An 18,425-nucleotide genomic window follows, 5' to 3' on the forward strand; every position below is an offset into this window, starting at 1 on the left:
ATACTCTTCATATCTACTTTATCCTTTGTTTAGTGGTTTGGTTTATGCATTATTTAACTGCTTGACTCCCCTCTCCTTTTTGGGCAATTTTTAAAAATATTTTACATATAAAACTTATTTGTTGATTAATCAAATCTTGCATTTGGCAACCTCTGCGGCCATAACAGAGCAAACAAAAACAGCATCCATACATCCACAAGGACTCACACAGCGGCACATCCTAAGAAATTTCCCATCTTGTGTCAAGAGTTTTGTTTATTTTGACAGCGTTTCAGAATATCATACAGGTAAACAAGATTTTTGCAAAAGTTAATATATTCATAGTGTTGCATTTCATAAAAATAGTTGCTCCACTTACAGTCTTTGTGACCATCAATAGTACACCGAGTCATATTTATAGAGATATTTGTTCAGGGTCTACACACTGCTATTACACTACACAGTGATACCGAGCCGCTCAGGGTGTCGGGGTTTATATTGTGGTGCGAAAGCGTGTCTTTGTTGTTCTCAAACACACACTTTAACACACCCCTAGGTTTTTTTTTTCTTTTTAAATTTCCCTAGAAAACTACTTACAGTTTGACTCGATGGAGACAGCTCAGATGTGGAAAGCAGTGATTTGTGCAAAGGCAGAGCAAAAAAAGACACACGTTTCCCTGCTTCTGCTCAAATCTGAAGTCACAAAATAAAGGAGCAGTCCAACTAAATGGGTGTGATGTGACGGCGTGTAACTGAGGCATTTTACAAGTGACTGAAAAAGCTCAATTGTTTGCTCCCGGCTGGTGATTCCTCCATTCCTCCCATTTCAAACCCTCTGTGTTGGATTGTGTTTTTAAGTCAGTCTGCTTAGTGCGTGTGTAATTACGGATTACATCGGCAAACATAATGACTTGTGTCCCTCTGCTCACTCAAACACTATCAGTATGTCCCTCAGCAGAAGAAGGAAAGGAGGTTTTTTGTTTTTTTCTTAGGCTCTCTGATTCTCATTCAGAGAAAAATACTCAAAATTAACCGTTTGCTAGATTCCTCCCATTCAACAGCCATTCAGTGACTCAAAGAATGCACTGCAGCCCTGTCAAGCTTTGGATTCGTGCGCTTGTCTGTGTGGTGTGCTTACTGTTTGGCACGTTTAAGGGTGGGTGATATCTCTGTGCAGTTATTTAGCCTCAAAACTAAAAACAATAGCAAAAGGAATTAATGCTTTATCTGTAATCCTTTGCAGGGTGACTTACAGTGTTGGGGAACAGAGAACTACATGTAACTAAATTAGTATTTTTAACATTATTTTATTATTATAGCTTGCTGGCAGTTGAACATTTGTTTTGATGCAGTGATTCATGTAATCCAATTACATGAGGGTTTTTCACAACAGAAACTACAAATAAATGTTCCATAAATGCAATGAAATAGTCCCACCCATTTTTCTGTCACAGTCTGTGGGTTTATCACAGGGATTTTGGTTATTTTGTTGGGCTTTTCTGTTTCATTTAGTATTACCGAGTTTTTAATTCAAAGGTCTTTTCTGAATATTTTGATGGAGGTATCTTGAGATTTTATTAATTTATTAACTCAAGATTAGGATTAACGTTAGTCCTACTTTAGTTATAACTTAAAATGAAAAATAAAACTGAACTGTTGATTGTTATAAACAGTGACGGCTTTGGCTGCGCACTAGGCTCACACTTAAGACCCACACTGAACACCTCTCCAGACTATAAAAGTGTGGATGACACTTTTATGCATGCACAATTTAAAATGGGAATTTATTGCAGTCTGGAAATAAACCAAGATGTTTTTATTGTCAAAAGGAAAGAGGGGACTTTTTTAGCTTTTTTTTTTTACTGTAATCTACTGAATACCAGCTACCGTTGCTTATTTTTAGACTCCAGTACATTTTTTTCTGGCCACTTTATGAGTGTGCAGCTATCTGAACATAACACTGACATACTGGTATTATGACTTTAATGCTGTTGTGGCTAACAGGCTAGCAAACAGCTTTTTACACACACATATAGCATATGCATATTTGACCTCAGTACAGTAGCTTTTTCTTTTGAAACATTTTAGTAATATTAATACTGTGTAAAAAAAAAATGAACTGACTTTTATCAAATTTTATTCTTTTCTTACTCATCATTGCACCTTATATGAAAACCGAGACAGTCAGCAAACATAAAGGAGCAGCATTGCACGCTGCAAAGGTTACTAGGTTACCTCTTCTGTCTTTTTACAGGTTTGTTTTGTAAAATTACTAATTCAATTAAGTTTCCCCAACACTCTTTATTAGTGTCAGCGTAACTTTTGTACTTTTGTGTAGTTTATGTTCCAGCAACCTCAGGCAATGCTATCTGAGACAGATGAGACATTTTGTCCAACTTCACCTGACAGTCTTCATCCTAAAAATCTTTCCCTTCTGTGACATTAAATGTCAAGCTGCTTTCAAGTACCTCTGCCTGTAATCAAGAACGCGCCGTTTGAAGTCTTAGCGTCACCGTTTTATCAAACATTGTGCAAGAATAGAAAGCTTGACAGGAACTGTGGCAGTTACCAAAGGCGGCAGGGCTTAGCTAGTTACAAGCTTGATGTATAGAAATACAAGCGTTGCCTTCAAAGTCAGTCAGATTCTTGGGCAGGAATGCTTAAAAAAAAACAAAACAGGAACCCTCAAAAGAGCTTTGGCATGGATATATATGTCTCAATATCACACAGTGTAGACAGAATCTCTTAAAAGAAATTTAATTCAGCAGCTGACAAAGTGTCACGTTCACATGAGCATTCAGTCCTTCCTTCGAGATGCAGATTGTTACGCAAGCGAGCTTCTGAGAAGGTGAGATTGATTCTCTACTGAATTAATATCAGATTTTATTAATTTGGTTTGGTTTAGGGTGCAAAGCTCTGTCTGCCATGTGGCGACGTTTGATTACACAATCTCATATAAGCAATTCTTCATGGAAATTACTGGTGTCAGACCTCATTAAGAAATCAGTAATGAAAAGCATCATGACCCGAGATGAACCACAAATAAAAAGGGACCGTGGATACCTCCGCTAATGGACTCATTTTCATACATAAGCTTGTGAAATAAATTATATATTTCACCGTGTCACACTAAAGAAATGCAGTTTATATTTATATCTGTAGAGTGGGTGTTGTATAGCAGCCTCTGTTGAACCCTCTGCAGTATTTTCGCGGTTGAACCTTTTGTCCTCAGTCTAAGGCACTCTGCCCCTTCGTTGGTATCACGTAAGCTCCTTCTCTCAGTGTCCGACAGGACACCGCTGTCGCAGATTGCTTTGATCGTTAAGCACAGAAGAAAGGAAAATAGATTGAAGAGACACTCCCACTGAAGCCCGAGTGATTCAAACAGGCCGTGCAGTCGATCGCAGCAGGCTTGCTGAGACCCAGACCTGTGATCGCAGGGCGGAACAGGAGTGTGCAGGAGCAAGGAGCTACCTAAAGATCCGGGGCATGTCGTGCTGCTTCGCTCATTTATTTGTAGACTAGAATTTCTATATGTTCACTTAAAGATGATCTTATTTACAAAATGTTCCCACATATTCATATTCGTTATAATATATCTATGTCTATAATCATCTGATAGATTATTCAAGACAGGTTCAGGCCCAATACAGTCTCTGTTAAGGCAAAGTTTCTGCTGATGAGTCGATTTCATTTCTGCGGTCGCTCTTTGATCCATTCACTCTCCTCAAAAACATCCGTTAAACATTCCTTTTCATAAAATAGACTCCACTGTGTAGATATATATAAAAAAATCCATCCGACATTTACTTCCTGCTATGTTGTTTATATTTGCATGTTTGCACCCCCCCCTCAGTTCAGCAAAATAGAGGTCTTCAAAATTCATTTACTCCACAAATGATTCCCACCACGCTACACAAAGACTCTATTTGCTCTTCTTTTGTGTGTGTGTGTTAACTTGGATGATTTTCCAGTTCTTAAGGTGGTAGGTGTAAAATATGTTTCTCCAAAATAATTTAAAATACAGTTCCATAAATAAAACTTTAAAAACACGTGGTCCAGATCACCCTGCCCCCCTCCTCTTGGTTTTGACTGTATGGGAGAACAGGTGGATGAGGGGATGCAGGAGCACAGGAGGGAGTGAGAATGGTACTTTCATCCAGATGGGGTGGTTTAGTTCAGATGAGTGTGGCCACTGCTTTCTGCTGAAGCTGCGGGGTTATCTGCTCAGAGTGGACGTGCCTGTGCGCAGGGTGCTGGGCAGCTTGTCTGATCCAGGGATCTTCCAAGGTCCAGGAGAGACTGTGGCCTTCCTCCCCGCTGCGATGCTGCTGCTGCTGGTGCTCTTGTTGGGTAGGCTAGGCCAGCTCTCTCCCTGGCCCCTTTCTAGTTCCCTGGGCCTTGGCTTGCTCTGCTCCAGCTCCCCCTGCTTTGCTCCACTCCAGCGCTCTACATCTTCCCTGCTGTTCCCGTTAATGTGTGGGAGCTTAGAGCTGCTAGGAGAGTGAGTGGACTCTCTATTGTCCCTAGTATTTCTCTCCTTGGACCTTCCTCTGTTGCTTCTGGAAGGTTTAGGCTCTCCGCTCTGCCCGTCCTTGCCCCCTTCCCCATCAGGAGTTGGCTGCATCCTGAGGCCCTTGTGGGTGGACCTGCCACCCTCCTTCTTAGCTCTGCTGCTCCCACTGGTCGCAGCCGCTCTCCTCGCGTGGCCGATTGGGTCTGGGTTTAGCAGCTCGGCTTTCTGGGGGCTCTTCGAACGCTCCGTCCTGCTGTCTCGTGCCACCGGGTCTCGATGGACATCCTGAGGTGGCAGATGAGGAAGGTCGGGGGCTGGGGCTAGATGAGATGAAGGCGATGACATGGAAAGGCTTTCGATGGGAGGGGCTATTTCCGACAGGCTTGGGGAGGCTGAAGGGCGACCATCCCATGGGGCGGCATTGTCTGGAATGCATATGGATGCAGTCAATAACAACATAACAACACCACTCACCCAAAAACATTAAAAAAAATAAACTCTAATCATTACAGCAATCGTGCCTATTCTACAAGCTGGAAGCACTGAGGTAAATATCAGAACAGGACGATAACCTACTTTCAGACGTGTCACAGGGCAACTCTACTTTTAGACAACATCCATCTGCCTCCCATAACTCTCTTAAAGGCCTTGGCCAACCTAAAATGTTGGCGGAAAATCGAAAACAGGTTTAATGAAATGGATGATGTGTCCAATAGGGTGGTGCTTTAGTGAGAATGAAAACCATAGGGGCAGAGTGCCTCTCTCTCTTTTTCTCTAAAGCTGGAGGAACTCGGTATCGGTGTAGCTTCCGCAGTGAATCTGTGGTGCATTCCTCCACAACTCTCCACTCTCACAGACTGTTAGCTTCTGTTTCCGCACCGATGAGCCTCAGTCCCTGGGCCATCAGTCATTTTCAGTGGTCTAGGCAGGGGGCAGAGGCTAGGCTTGCTACACCGGCGCCATGAGGCCCAATTATAAGAAGCTCTGGAGCATTTTGAATGCAGGACGAGCAGGAGGTCATTTCTGAGCAAACTGGAGCTTCACAGTGTTTTACCTACAGTATGCTGGTTATGATGTCGGATCACTTAATCTCCCTAAATTTCAGCGGAGTCACTTTAGCACATTACAAAATAAATACCTAGATCTGTGCTTATCAAAATCATCTGAAATGATAAAAGCTTATTTTTAAACCGTTTAGCAAGAGCAGAATCAGATAGAGGTCAGATACTGCCAAAGATCACTTCTCTGACTCACAAAAACTATAATTCATTAATAAATGTATTTAAAAACACTTTCAGTGACAGTACTCACACTTCCACACATTTTTCATGTTTACAAAAGATTTTGGGGTGAAATAAATAGGGGAGGAATGCAATGGGGAAATACCAAATACATACAAAAATACCAACTTAAAAAAAACATGACAGAGCCTGCAATGTATTTTACAGACTTCTACTGTAGACAGTTTTTTAAGCGTGCCATTTATTCTTTTGTCCTGGACTTATCCAGTTTCCTCAAATCTTTTAAGAATACGCTGCACACCACGCAGAAATATGCCAAGTTTTGAACCTTGTAAAACAGTTTTATGCCTGTCAAATTGTGGTATTTTGGCTTTTTGTTTTGGTAGATTTAGCTGAAGAAATTGCAACAAATCATGTTTTTCTGACAGGCCGGTAGTAACAAAAGTTACAATTTAAAACTGGATCTTCACAAAGTCTGTTCTGTGTAGACACAACACTGATTCATCCCTTGAGTTAGATGCCTTTTAATGCTAGAATGAGTCAGTGTTAATGGCAAAACAAACAAAAAAAACATTCCCCTGAAAGGACGGGAATGAAAATGAATGAAAAAAGACCTTTAGAAAGCGGAGAACTACTGCTCAACACCACTTTAAACATCTGGGTCCTTGGAAGCAAAATATAATGCTGAGGTCTACAGTTTAGTGCCGAGCAGTTAGTGTGAGGGTTTACAGCAGTTACACAGGACGTATTACTCAGCATACAAAAACTGTATCTGAACTGATTTCTGTTTCTGACAAAAAGCTTTTAAGAGAAAATTACTAGGCAAAACAGAAGAAAAGTTTTGAACAGAAACATGCTGATGCTAAGTGCTATTAACTTTCTGGTCTTTTCTCTCTGAAACAGTTTTTACATAGTTTGCTTTCATGTTCCTTTACTAAAAGTAGCAAATAACTTTGACCACCTAAGTAGCAAGCTTAAGTGTAAGTTTTGATAAATTTGATAAACGCATACCCTTAGAAAGGGCGCACTCAATATCTCAACGCCACGCAGATGAACACAAAATAACATTTGTGCTCATACTCACAGCTACATCACACAGTTTATACTCTTGATTTTTGGTGCTTTATTTTGCATAACCCTTAAAAATCTCACAGCAACCCGAAACAAAAATAGCTCGCTCCTTTGAACATTAGTATGCTAATGCTTTAAATAGGCAAATTAATCACAGTGCGTGATTTGAATAACCTTCCAGTATGCAAATAAATTGCTTGTAAACTAGGAATGATTAAATGCTGAATCAAACCCACGCAGATTAGGCCATGTGGGTTAAAAAATGTTGCTTCTAGGCTGCAGGGGAACTCGGATAACAGTAGCTATCTACAGATAGGGTGTCGTGTTGTCTGGCTGACCACACCGGGACTCCTTGTGTGCATATTTCAAGATTGTAGCTCAAGGCAAGTATTAAAAAAAGCTCTCCACACAGAGAGATTAAAACCTGGGCTGGAAGGGGACTAGCAGAGAAGGGCAGACATGGGGGAGCGACAGGGGTGACCACCAAGGCCAGTTGTTGATGAATAAGCCTCACAGAGAGGGGGGTTAACAGATAAGTGAGCATCATGCTGACGCAGAAGCCACAGGAGTGAGTGACGCATTGGAGTTTTATTGCCCGCAGTGTCATACAAATAAATGTCCCCTTCCAGGCTCAATTCATGCTGCGCTGAAACTTTACTGGGTAAATAATCTGCTGTAATATTTCATGTTCATTTCCCCTGGCTGGCTCAGGATGCACACTCATATAGCTTTATTTTTGAGCCCGTAGGTAGCTGTTGGTGGCTGATTTATCTTTCAGTCGGGAACAGAGTTATGTTCACTAATTTTAGAACCTCCTGCAGCTCGGTGTGATTTTTGTTGATTACTCCTGGAGCAAAAAAAAAGAAAGAAAAGAAAAATCTTCAAGAGTTTGGGGCTTTTCAAAGTTATAAAACAAGTTTTGATGTGAAAACAACGCACAATACCAAAGCACAGAAAGCCAGGGTTAAGTGAAGAGAAAGAAACATTCGTATGGTCACAAACCGTGTCTTTAGAGTGGCCCGTTAGGAAGAAATAGGGGGAGCCATGCTTGTCACTTTTCATGCACATGGAGAGACTGGAAGATACCATTCCTATAGAAGGGGAAGTAACAACCTAGACCAATCAATTAGTGATAGATCACTGAAATGGACAGAAGATAAACTAGTGTTAGTTAAGACAGAAGAGACAATTAGTTTACAGCAACAGTGAAATACAGAACTAAGAGATTAAATACAAAAGGATGACGGCTACAGAGGCAGAAGATACAATATGAATAAAAATGCATGTCAGATTAATATTACTAAGAGTCGATGTGATACTAGATTAACAGTGAAAAAAATACTACGTGTTAAGAAAGAAATGATCTGAGAGACAAATAATTTAAAGTCTAGAACCTTACCGTACTCTGGGACCTGCCCTGTACCCCTCTTTAGGAGGAGACGAACCCGCCTGCCCCCAGACTTGATGAGCTCGATAGCCCTAGCATGGGTCATGTCCCGAGTGCTCTCTCCATTGATCTCAATGATCTGGTCCCCAACCTGCATGTCAGGAAGTTTGCAAAGAAAACAAAGAAAGAAGCTGAGAAGTCTGTTTGTACTTTCCTTGCAAGGTCAAATCAATAAGACATTTTAGGTATAACAATATGCTTACAGCTTTTGGTCACATGCTAAATCTAAACCAAAGCTAAGCAAAATCTTTCTGGATTGTAGACTGGGGTTTATTTGCTTTAGATTAAACGTATGGATGGTTTTTAAATAGTGCTTTTAGGCATTTTTGCCTTTATTTGATTAGTGACAATTTAGGGATACATCAGTGATGTGTCATGTGTGTAACTGTAAGCCACCAAAAAGCAAGTCTGATATATAGCCCTATTTTTCTACTTTTGGGGTTGCTTGGTCTCTTGTTATTAAATTGTTTGCATCATCTTTGCTGTGCAACAGACCAGAACATTCATACACAGCATTTATTTTCCATCCTAGCTTTCAGATCATGCCCTTTTTTGTCTTCTTCCAATTTTTTACAAGTCATTTAATTTTTCTTCATGACATACACTCGGAAATGACTCTTCAACATCAATAAACATGAAGCAGTAATTTAGAGTAAAATGCAACTGAAACATATAAAATCAAAGGCATTCATTGAAATGATTTGTCATTGAAAAATGTGCTTTGTATAAACTAAATGTATATCAGTGAAGTAAATCTGATTTGATCAGATTCCATTAAATTAAACATTTTGCATTGTACCAATGTAACAAAATTACATAGAACATTAAATTAGTTACAGTCATCAAACAATGTAGTGGTAGGCTTGAAGACATAGGCCTCACAAAAGGTAACAACTACATCTATAATATAATTGAATAAATCAAACGCAGTCTAGAAACTGTCAACCTGCTTCTGTTTGAAAGAAAGAAGAAGTATTTTTTCAGCCATGAACTTAGGGCAGCTTTGTTCTGTGATCGATAAATACTTTGCTGGCTGTGTTCAGAACAGCCAAATACAGCAACCACTGGAACAAGTCTGAAGCTGTGTGCATCGATTAGACGGAGTATCAATAAAGCTCAATGACCACTGAAGGGAAAACCCAACTGCCCTCAATCAATCCAAAACAAAGCAGTAAGAATGGAGCAGATATATCTAAATGATTAGATGACCCTTGCTATTTGTATGAAATGTTTCCTTGTGCGTTTATAAGGATCAATACAGATCTACAATCACTGGCCCCTTTATTAGTTACGCCTTAATAGTACTGGATTGGATTTCTGAACTTTTGCCTTCAGAGCTGTTTTAAGGTACTGGAAACATTCTCCACAGATTTTGATCCTTATTAAGACTTTCCCGTTCCACTACATCCAAAGGTGTTATAGTCGCTTGAGATCTGGTGCCCGTGGAGGCCATTTGAGTACAGTTTCATATTCAAGAAACCAGTTTGAGATGATTTGAGCTTTGTGACATGGTGTGTCATCTGGTTACTGCTGGGGACACTGTGGTCATTACACCACCAGCAGCAGCAGCAGCAGGAGCTAGAACCAAGACTTGTTTTGATCATGTCTATATAACTACATGCATTGGGCTGCTGCTATCTGATTGGTTGTTTAGATATCTGTGTTAATGAGGTGTTAATGAGCAGTTGAAGAGGAATACATAATACACTGGTTGTTAAGTGTATAAAATAATCATAACAGCAGCAGCTCAGCTAAAACCTAAAGTTAATATTCCCAGGCCTATCCCTTCTTTATGTGACCACTCCCTGGTGTATGTGAGGATGGCTCAAATATGAAACACTTCAAAGCCCTTCATGTGAGGGCCCTGAGGTTCACTAATGGGAGAAATCATGAGGAACAGGACAAAACATGCTGAGCCAATTACACTAACAAATGGAGAAGTCTCCCAGTAATGGTAGGAGGGTAATTTTAAAGTTAGGAGTGGACTAGAGTCAAGAGAGGGGGAGTCATTACGTGTCATTACAGTGGTCTGAAGAGGTGGAAGCCAAGACTGTTCTCATTAATCCTCAGCCCCTAACAGCAGCAGAGAGTGATCTCCATTTTCATCTTTAATAAAGAGGGAAAGAAAGCTGAATGGACAGCACGTGAGCTCAAAAAGCACGAGATGGGAGCGAAGCTCGGAGAAGTAATTAAATGTGCTGAATGATTATCTGTAAAAATCAATCACTTCATACAATTTTCTTAACAGCATCTACAGTGACATTTAACCTAAAAAAAACGAACCTGTTAGAAATTGTAAGCGCTCCTTGTTGCTGATTATTTTGTTCGCAAGAGGGTTTTTTTCCCTCCTTTTTAAGAGCCTGTTGAGTAGAAACTACTTGGCTCAAACTCAAAATGTCAGAGTGACTGCAGGGAGTCACAGAGCATGTGGGCTTTTTGGTTTCCACACCTGAGTATGTTAAAGCGCTACTCAAATCCACAGTGACAGCCATGCTTTTTAACTACTGTCTCGCATTTGCTTAAGTTAAATGCAGATTGATTCCTCGCCGCATGCAGCGGTGTGGATCGTGGATTGCTGGAGGAGGGATCACACGGCTTACACTGTTTGATCAATCAACGGTGACAAATATGAAGCGCATACATGCGTCTACTTAAGTAAAATCCTGAGGCATTGGCTTTATTTACTTATTTTACATGTCATTAGGACACAAAATAAAACTTTACAGTTCAGAATTAACCCGAGAGGGTGACCGCATAGGTGTCCACGTGTTTGTAAAACTTCTGTTTTGTACATTTTATATTTTGCTTTATTTGGTAACAATTGAAACTAACCAGTTTATTATGTACACCTGTTCAACTGCGTTTTAACCGAAATATCGAATCAGCCAATCACATGGCACCGACTCAGTGTACTGAGGTATGCAGACACGATCAAGGCAACCTGCTTGAATGGTCATCAAAATGGGCAAGAAAGGGGATTTAAATGACTTTGAACATGGCATTGTTTTTGTTTTGAGTATTTAATAAACACATTTAATTGTGCAAAGCGTGGCTCCAGTTAGAATCAAAAAAATCAATCAAACCAGGGTTTGCTGTAGGGCGCGCCTACCTTCTCACTGACACAGTTATTCATGTGAACTTGTCCTTTTTTTTCGTTTGTCAGATCCACACGTCACTCGTCCACATCTACTTCAAAATGTTCAACTTGAGGCTTCAACAAAGCACTCTAAACTAATGTGTTAGTTACTTCCATGTTTAATGAGAACTGAATGCAGCTCTTTCCAACTTAAAATGTAACTTACTGTAGTAGACTGCTACATCAGTTAATTGGTACAACATGAAACCTGTCATAGGAGTTTTTTTTATGTCCAGAAACTTTACTGGTAATCAGTTTGACTTTTTCTTTCTCACTTTCTTTGTTTAATACTAAATACTTAAAAAGAAACTATCACTACTTCACAGCAGTTTGTTTACTGATTTTAAGTAGAGCTCCACAAGTATTCCTTCTTCCTTTTCCACGTCCATCTGGAGCCACTGGACTACAACGATTACAACACAGAAAAGGAAAAGTAATATCTCCCTCAGGGGCATTTTACTCCATTATCTTTGACAGGTTCATTACAGATAAGCACTGTAGTGCATACTGAGGCTATCAGCCGCAGACGTAAAAATCGGAGGACATGCAAGAAAAAGAAAACAGGACTGAGGGAAACGTCAAAGACAGAAAAGCTGCTGGGGAAGTGGAAGGGTTTTATTTTCATTTCCACTGGATTTATTGTTATTACATATATATGTAATTCAGAAAATGTGTGTGCTGCTTTGTTTTTTTAGCTAAAAGGATAACTGTGTAGCTGTGGAGACCATCAAACACATGACATCATGATGGCCCCATTAAATGATTAAATCTGTCTTTAACCTGCTGAATATCACCTGATGCTAAACAAAAGGAAGAAGTTAAGTTTTGGGAATTTGGGAGGAGGCAAACTTGCGATCAGCATCAGAAGGACAAACCATCTCATAAGTTATTTTGACAGATTATTTCTTAGCTGACACAAAAAAAAGTTGCAGTTGCAGCGTTGATAACATCAGACAATTACAGACAACACCGTGTAATGCAGCAAAGATTGAAAGCAGCTTAACTTTTAACGATGGGGTAATCGCTTTCTTAAAGGAAATGATGTCATCAAACCCTACCCTCATCCTCCCGTTGCGAATGGCCGGCCCGTCCTCTGCGAGTCGTAGGACAAAGAGGTCCATTTTGTACTCCCGCCCTCCACGGATGCTAAAACCGAAGCCCTTCACGCTCTTCTCCAGCTCCACTGTGAAGAAGTCGAAGTCCTGTGTAAGCTGAGACAAGCAGAGATCACGCATGATCAGATGCAGTCGTACTCGAGCACAAAACAGACTATGACTGCAGAAAATTGTCTCCAATAATAGATTTTTTGAAGGAGAATGGAGCAAAAGCAATGGGAGGTGCTAATAGGTCCAAAACTTTAGCTTCAATAAATGAGGTTTTGAGAAATAACACGGCATTTACTTTGACAGACAAAACCAGCTTTAAATAGAAAAACAAAGGGTTTATACAAAAACTCAAAATATCTAGAAATAAGCTTAGAATATAATAGCAAAACAATCTCTCTGGAAATATATTTTACTACATTATTGTACAAGAGACTGTGCAATGAAAAATATGTTTGAGGTAATTCAGTGCCACGTAACAGCTTTTTAACCATGTGAGCCCTAAAACATTATTTTAGACCCTAAATTTGTAACATTAAAATGTTCCTCTCAGCAAATACCCACATGTCCCTGATCACCAACCAAATTTAGAAGTATTTATACATTTATTGGCCACTGGCAGCTGAGCTGTGAACACAAGGCTGATATACAGCTCAAATTTTAAGTTTTCTTGTTAGGAAGTAGTTTCTTATTTACACATCCAAAATATCATTGGTGAAATATTGGCAATTTTTTGTCATATTTATGGCCACCATACAACTTTAAGTCCATTTATCGCTCTCTTTTAACCTGCTCAGTAAGGAGAAGGAAGGTTTCTTTACACCTGCAATAATTTATAAGTGGTGGTACAGCTCTGTGCTGGGAGCCCGTTTCCCTTCTATGGAGGAGTTTGTATTAGTGCAAACAGCAGCAGGAAGACAGTCCATACATAACGGAGCACAGAGAACCGTTATGCAGCATGAAAAGTAGGAGCTGTGTTGTAAGTGTGCCGCAAAATGACTTGCATCTGTAGGCAGGCCTAAGATTTGTCAGTTGGATGTGTAGAGGGGTACCAGCTGAGCCATTAGCTCCTGTAAGCTGGCACTGAGCTCAGCTGTCATCAGCTGATCATGCAGGATTGCAGGCTGAGCTCAACTTTGTGACCTGCCTGAACCAACACTGTGCTCAGTTTTAGGTTTTCACCAACTCATGTCTGGCTCTTAATTGGATTTGTGCACAGATAGCAGAGATAAAATTTAAAGAAAAAGAATTAACAGATACTAAAAAGGCTCCGTAGAGCTGTAGGAGACTGATATGATATGATTATGTCCTAGATTTCAAATATCAATGTTCATATTGACAATCCTGTATGATTTGACCTTCAGAAAAGAGTCTGTTGAAGGATGAGTCACTCTCATCCTCAAGGCAAAGTCCTTCCTTACTTGAACTGGTGGCATTCGGTACTCTGGGATGGCAAATTGTCTAGCATCTGTGGCTAGCTGTCGATAGTCCAGCAGAGGCGGGTGTCTGTAATCCAACGTGGGCGGCTGCCGGTAGTCTGCCACGGGAGGGTGCCGGTAGTCCACCGGCGGCTGTCGGTAGTCTGTGAATGGTGGCTGTCGGATGTCTGGTTTAACATCTTGCCTCGCCTTCACCTCAGACCTGTAACTAACAGACCAATGAGAATGAAGGAGGAACTTCCAGGGGGGATTCCTACAGCTGTCATCACCACCTTTGGACATGGAAGATTACTCGTGTTATCTTTCAGCGTGCTTAGCAAACAAAAAAAGAAACCCCATCTCTAACAAACAGCTGGGTCATCCGGCGCTGACAGAAATGGCTTGTTTTTAGTTTTGAAATGACAACCATTAAACACAACTTAAGTGAGGAAATTAAACATCACATAAAATGTTTATAATAAAAACAAACTCTCTCTCACGCTGATGAGTGAAAAGATATCTGAATACTGTGTAAAGCAGAGGGAAAGGAAATGAGGCTGTAAATTTTGGGACCCCTGTAGTTCTTGGTAAAATATTCAACAGATCTCGATAAAGAAGCAATTTATGTAAATAATTTAGCACTCCATAAGAGTTAAGTGATGTTATACAACAAAATAGTGAGCGAGCGTGAGAGATGAACAAAGAGAAGGGACAATAAGAGAGACAAAGATGAAGCTGGAAAAAGAAACTGAAAAGGGGAGAAGAGAGAGGCTCGAGCGCAAGGTGAAGAGAAAGAGAATGGAGATATCTGACTCGCTCAGGGTACCTTTATTCCCAGAGGAACGGTGTTTCACCCCAGAGGCAGATAAAGAGCTAGTCTATAAAAAATGCTTCACTGCGTCATAAAAAAAAAAATCAAGGCAGCTGCTTGTAAACCGACTCTTACCTGCTCTCGTGGGTGTAGGTCTGAGGTGTCGGGGCAGGAAGCTGAGTCACAGGGCTCTGGTGGGGCATGGGGTTGAGCTGGCTGGCAGAGGGGCTCGGTTCTGTCACTGCTTGGTTAGACAGGGAGGCTGCAGTGTTTAGCTGGGCCTTAGGGCTGTGCTGGTGAGCCATGGGGCTCTGCTTCTCCGAGCTGGGGGCTGATGGAGGATTGCTCACCTCTGAAAAGCAGAATGTGATGTAAGAAAATCAAACCATAAGGTATCAGCTAAGGCTGTCTTGTCACTATAACTTGATTGTCTTGGCCACTTGAGGGCAGCACAGCAAACCTATTGTCCTCTGATAAAGTTGATCTGCTGGAGTAACGGCGTTATTTATTTCTTTTCAACTGCTAAATCTGAGCGGAAAAGGAGATTCCTGTTTAGGTTTTCACCACATGCCTAAGGGCATATTTGAGTCTTCACTTTATTTACTATGACAGAAATGAAACAATGGCCTGAAAAAAAAATCAAGCGGCCGATTAAAGCTGGGTGGTGGTGAAAGTGTTCTTGATTTGAATAATTCTTAATAAAAAAATATTGATATGTAGACCTTTATTTTCTATTTTAAATAAAACACAACTACTGCCAGGGTTGGTAATTTCTATGGCTACACAATATCCTCAGCTGCTTCTTGCTGTGATTGGCCAGCAGTGGAGAAGTACAATGGGTTTAAATCTATCTAGCAACACAACTGCAGCTTTATCAAAGTCTATTGTGTAATCATTTGGTGAAAGTGTGTGTTTTTTTCCGGTTTTGATCATCAGTGAGTCTCGCTTACTCCTCATTGTAATGTGCATCCCTTATTGGGCCCACTAACAGTGGTCAACAGGTACAGGTATTTCAAAAATAATGGGAATACAAATGTCAGTGGAATATCAGTGGGAAGTGATGCAAAAAGAAAATCCTCTCTCGGCAGCCTTGGTTGCTGTGATTCAAGTTTATTGTGAGTAGTTAAGAGCCTCTTGTTGAATTGAAATCTTTCTCAAAAGCAACAAATGAAAAGAATCACTTGGTAAATGGGAGCCGGAGTGTGTTCTGTATTAGTGTTATTGTTAGAGACGTGCACTTCTGTTCCAAGCATCTGCATGCAGAGGTGTCATAAAAACAGAGTATGACTGGCTTGTGAATGTGACACAAGGCTTTGCAGCTTTCATTTAACAAAGCTAATTCAATATCTGTCATGAATCACCGTCAGCAGGTGTTTTGTGTGCGTGTGTGTCCATGTCTCACCTTCCTGTGGTATGATCCTCAGGGTGACACTAAGGCCTGCATCTTTGATCAGCTTAACGATGTCAGCGTGCGGCATGTTGACGATGGACTGGTTGTTCACCGCCAGTATCCTGTCTCCCACCTTCAGCTTCCCGCAGCGGTCTGCCGGGCTGCCCTCGATGATGCGGCCAATTTTGTGGGGCACAGCTGTTGGAGCATTCACACACGCAACAGCGGGTAAAGACGCGCTCGGCAGCAGATTGGAGGATTACGCTAGTCTGTGCTCACACACCACTCACTGCCTGACTGACTGAACGTGTCTCTGCCTCTCTCATTTTGCTATTCACCTCAGGCTTACGTAAGGCATCCAGTTTTTCTTCATGTGTGTGTGGGCGATGCACTGATGCTCAGAGCAGTGCGCCAGATATGTGTGTGACTGACGTGCTGTGGGAGGGCATGTATAATTGAGGAGTTAGAATGAGAGGCGCTTCACTTTTTACCAAGCCGTGACCTTGCCTACCCTAACCAATAAGTTTTCTTCACACTATAAAGAGACTACCTGATTATTTACAAGCATCTATGAGCTTTGCCACAATGTTTAGCACTCGAAGCAGTTGTTATGCTAAGCAGAGAATAACTGATGATGCTTAAGCACCTACTTGACTCTTTAATAATCACTGGACTCACTGTTAGTTGTGGCCGCCTCAGGCCGGTTGAGCGAGCTGATGATGACGAAGCCGAAGCCCTCGCTCTCCTTTCGGCTGATTATGACATCGCTTGGTTGTGTGTTCGAGGTCCCGTCTGAAGTAGCACCGGTGTTGCCCATGCCAGCGTTGGGAGCCTGGGGTGTGCTGGTGCTGTTGCCATACGTGAAGTCACTACGTGGGGAGCTGTGCTGCGTGGAGACAGAACCTGGGCTGCGGCCGTTTTCTGGACAAGACTCGCCTGTAGGGCGACGCAGAGAGGAATCAGAACAGAGGTATGTAGCTGAGTTTGAGAACCCTTCCCAAATGTGCAGATTAATGTCAAAGGCATAAAATTGTATGTTTGCACCAACAAGGTGACTCTTAAAGAGCTGTTAGCCCTAAACCTGACATATCTCAGCTTGGTGTGAAGTGAATTCTTAAAGGTTGAGTGACAGACAACATCCAAAGAAGAGCTTTGGATGTCCTTCAAGAAGCCTGGAGAACTATTCCTGAAGTCTACTTAAAGGAATTCCAAGAAGGCTTACAGGAGGTGCTAAAGAATAAAGGTGGTCATATCTTTATTTCAAACATGACTTTCAAGCTCATTATAATTATAAAAACTCCTGTCCAGGGTGTACCCTGCCTCTACCCCGATGATAGCTGGATGGATGGGCTATTTTTGCTTTATATACTGTATTTTCATTTGTTTCCCACTTCCCAGCAAACCACTGAAGAAATGAGTGGTTTTCTAGCTATATATATATGTAAATGCTTATTTAAGATATTTTAAGACATCGGAGACCTTAAGGAGCCTAATGGGAGAGGAAAGGACTTACAAACCCTATTAACACTTACAATGTATACATTAATGATCCAGATGAAGGCCACAAGCTAAAACATATCAAAAATACATCATTGCTTCATAATACAAAAGTGCACGATGAGCATTTTCCTGTTGCAGCCAGCTGAGATGGAGTTTTTTTCAGGACCCCCTACAACGGCAACCCTGCTGTGTCGCAGCATTCAAATAAGGCAGCTTTTTTCGTGTGTGGATGTTTTTATTTTTTTTGATGATATAACCCTCTAGCCCTCACATTGCTATTTTAAGTAAACCATCAGAAAAGTGTAGCAGTTAACAGCTTACAATTTAGACTTCTGAAACACAGTAAGAACAAAAATAATTTTTTTCTCCAGTAATTTGATCCTTAACAATTTGCTGCATTTAATAAGATCGTGAAATCCTTTATTTGCAGGTGACTCCAGGTGTCAAATTATTGTGGTGCGCTGAATAATACAATATTAAGTTCTTAAATGAATTAAAGTACCTTTAAACTCTTGTTACCTTCTATCAGTGCAGTTCATGCTCGCTACTACTGCTCTTGAGAACGGCATCTCATCCCAAAAATGATGTTACAACAGCTGGTGCACCTTACAGGTTTTGTAACCAGGTGTGCGCATAGCAACAAGGCTGGAGGCATGAGCGATCTCTACATATATTTCCATGAGATGCTGTTGGAGGATCATAGAAATTCCCAGGTGGATTCCAGGGAGCTCCTGGAACAGTTTAATGCTTTGTTTCCTGCTTCCTTAATTCTTCTACTCACAATCCAGTGGTAAAGCAGTGTTGTGACACTTT

At 41.0% G+C, this 18,425-nt stretch overlaps 1 protein-coding gene across 8 annotated transcripts in view; it reads right to left on the bottom strand.

Annotated features, from left to right (window-relative positions):
• Positions 1–235: 235 nt before the first annotated feature.
• magi2a (membrane associated guanylate kinase, WW and PDZ domain containing 2a) overlaps positions 236–18,425 on the bottom strand; it is a 253,880-nt gene continuing 235,690 nt past the window's right edge. For 4 of the 8 annotated variants that reach the window (XM_040035519.1, XM_040035518.1, XM_040035515.1 and 1 more), the window contains 7 exons: positions 16,791–17,048; positions 16,125–16,310; positions 14,858–15,074; positions 13,915–14,140; positions 12,449–12,601; positions 8,207–8,345; positions 236–4,920 (listed from right to left, as the gene is read on the bottom strand). In XM_040035519.1, coding sequence (XP_039891453.1) covers positions 4,199–4,920; positions 8,207–8,345; positions 12,449–12,601; positions 13,915–14,140; positions 14,858–15,074; positions 16,125–16,310; positions 16,791–17,048 — 1,901 coding nt within the window. In that variant the 3' untranslated portion in view covers positions 236–4,198. Of the gene's footprint in view, positions 4,921–5,988; positions 7,921–8,206; positions 8,346–12,448; positions 12,602–13,914; positions 14,141–14,857; positions 15,075–16,124; positions 16,311–16,790; positions 17,049–18,425 lie in introns of those variants that run through there. The other 4 variants (XM_040035522.1, XM_040035523.1, XM_040035516.1 and 1 more) reach the window with 4 other exon arrangements.

The sequence above is a fragment of the Simochromis diagramma genome, unplaced genomic scaffold, assembly GCF_900408965.1.
Source record: "Simochromis diagramma unplaced genomic scaffold, fSimDia1.1 OVJJ01000816.1, whole genome shotgun sequence".
In the NCBI taxonomy this organism is placed as follows: Eukaryota; Metazoa; Chordata; class Actinopteri; order Cichliformes; family Cichlidae; genus Simochromis; species Simochromis diagramma.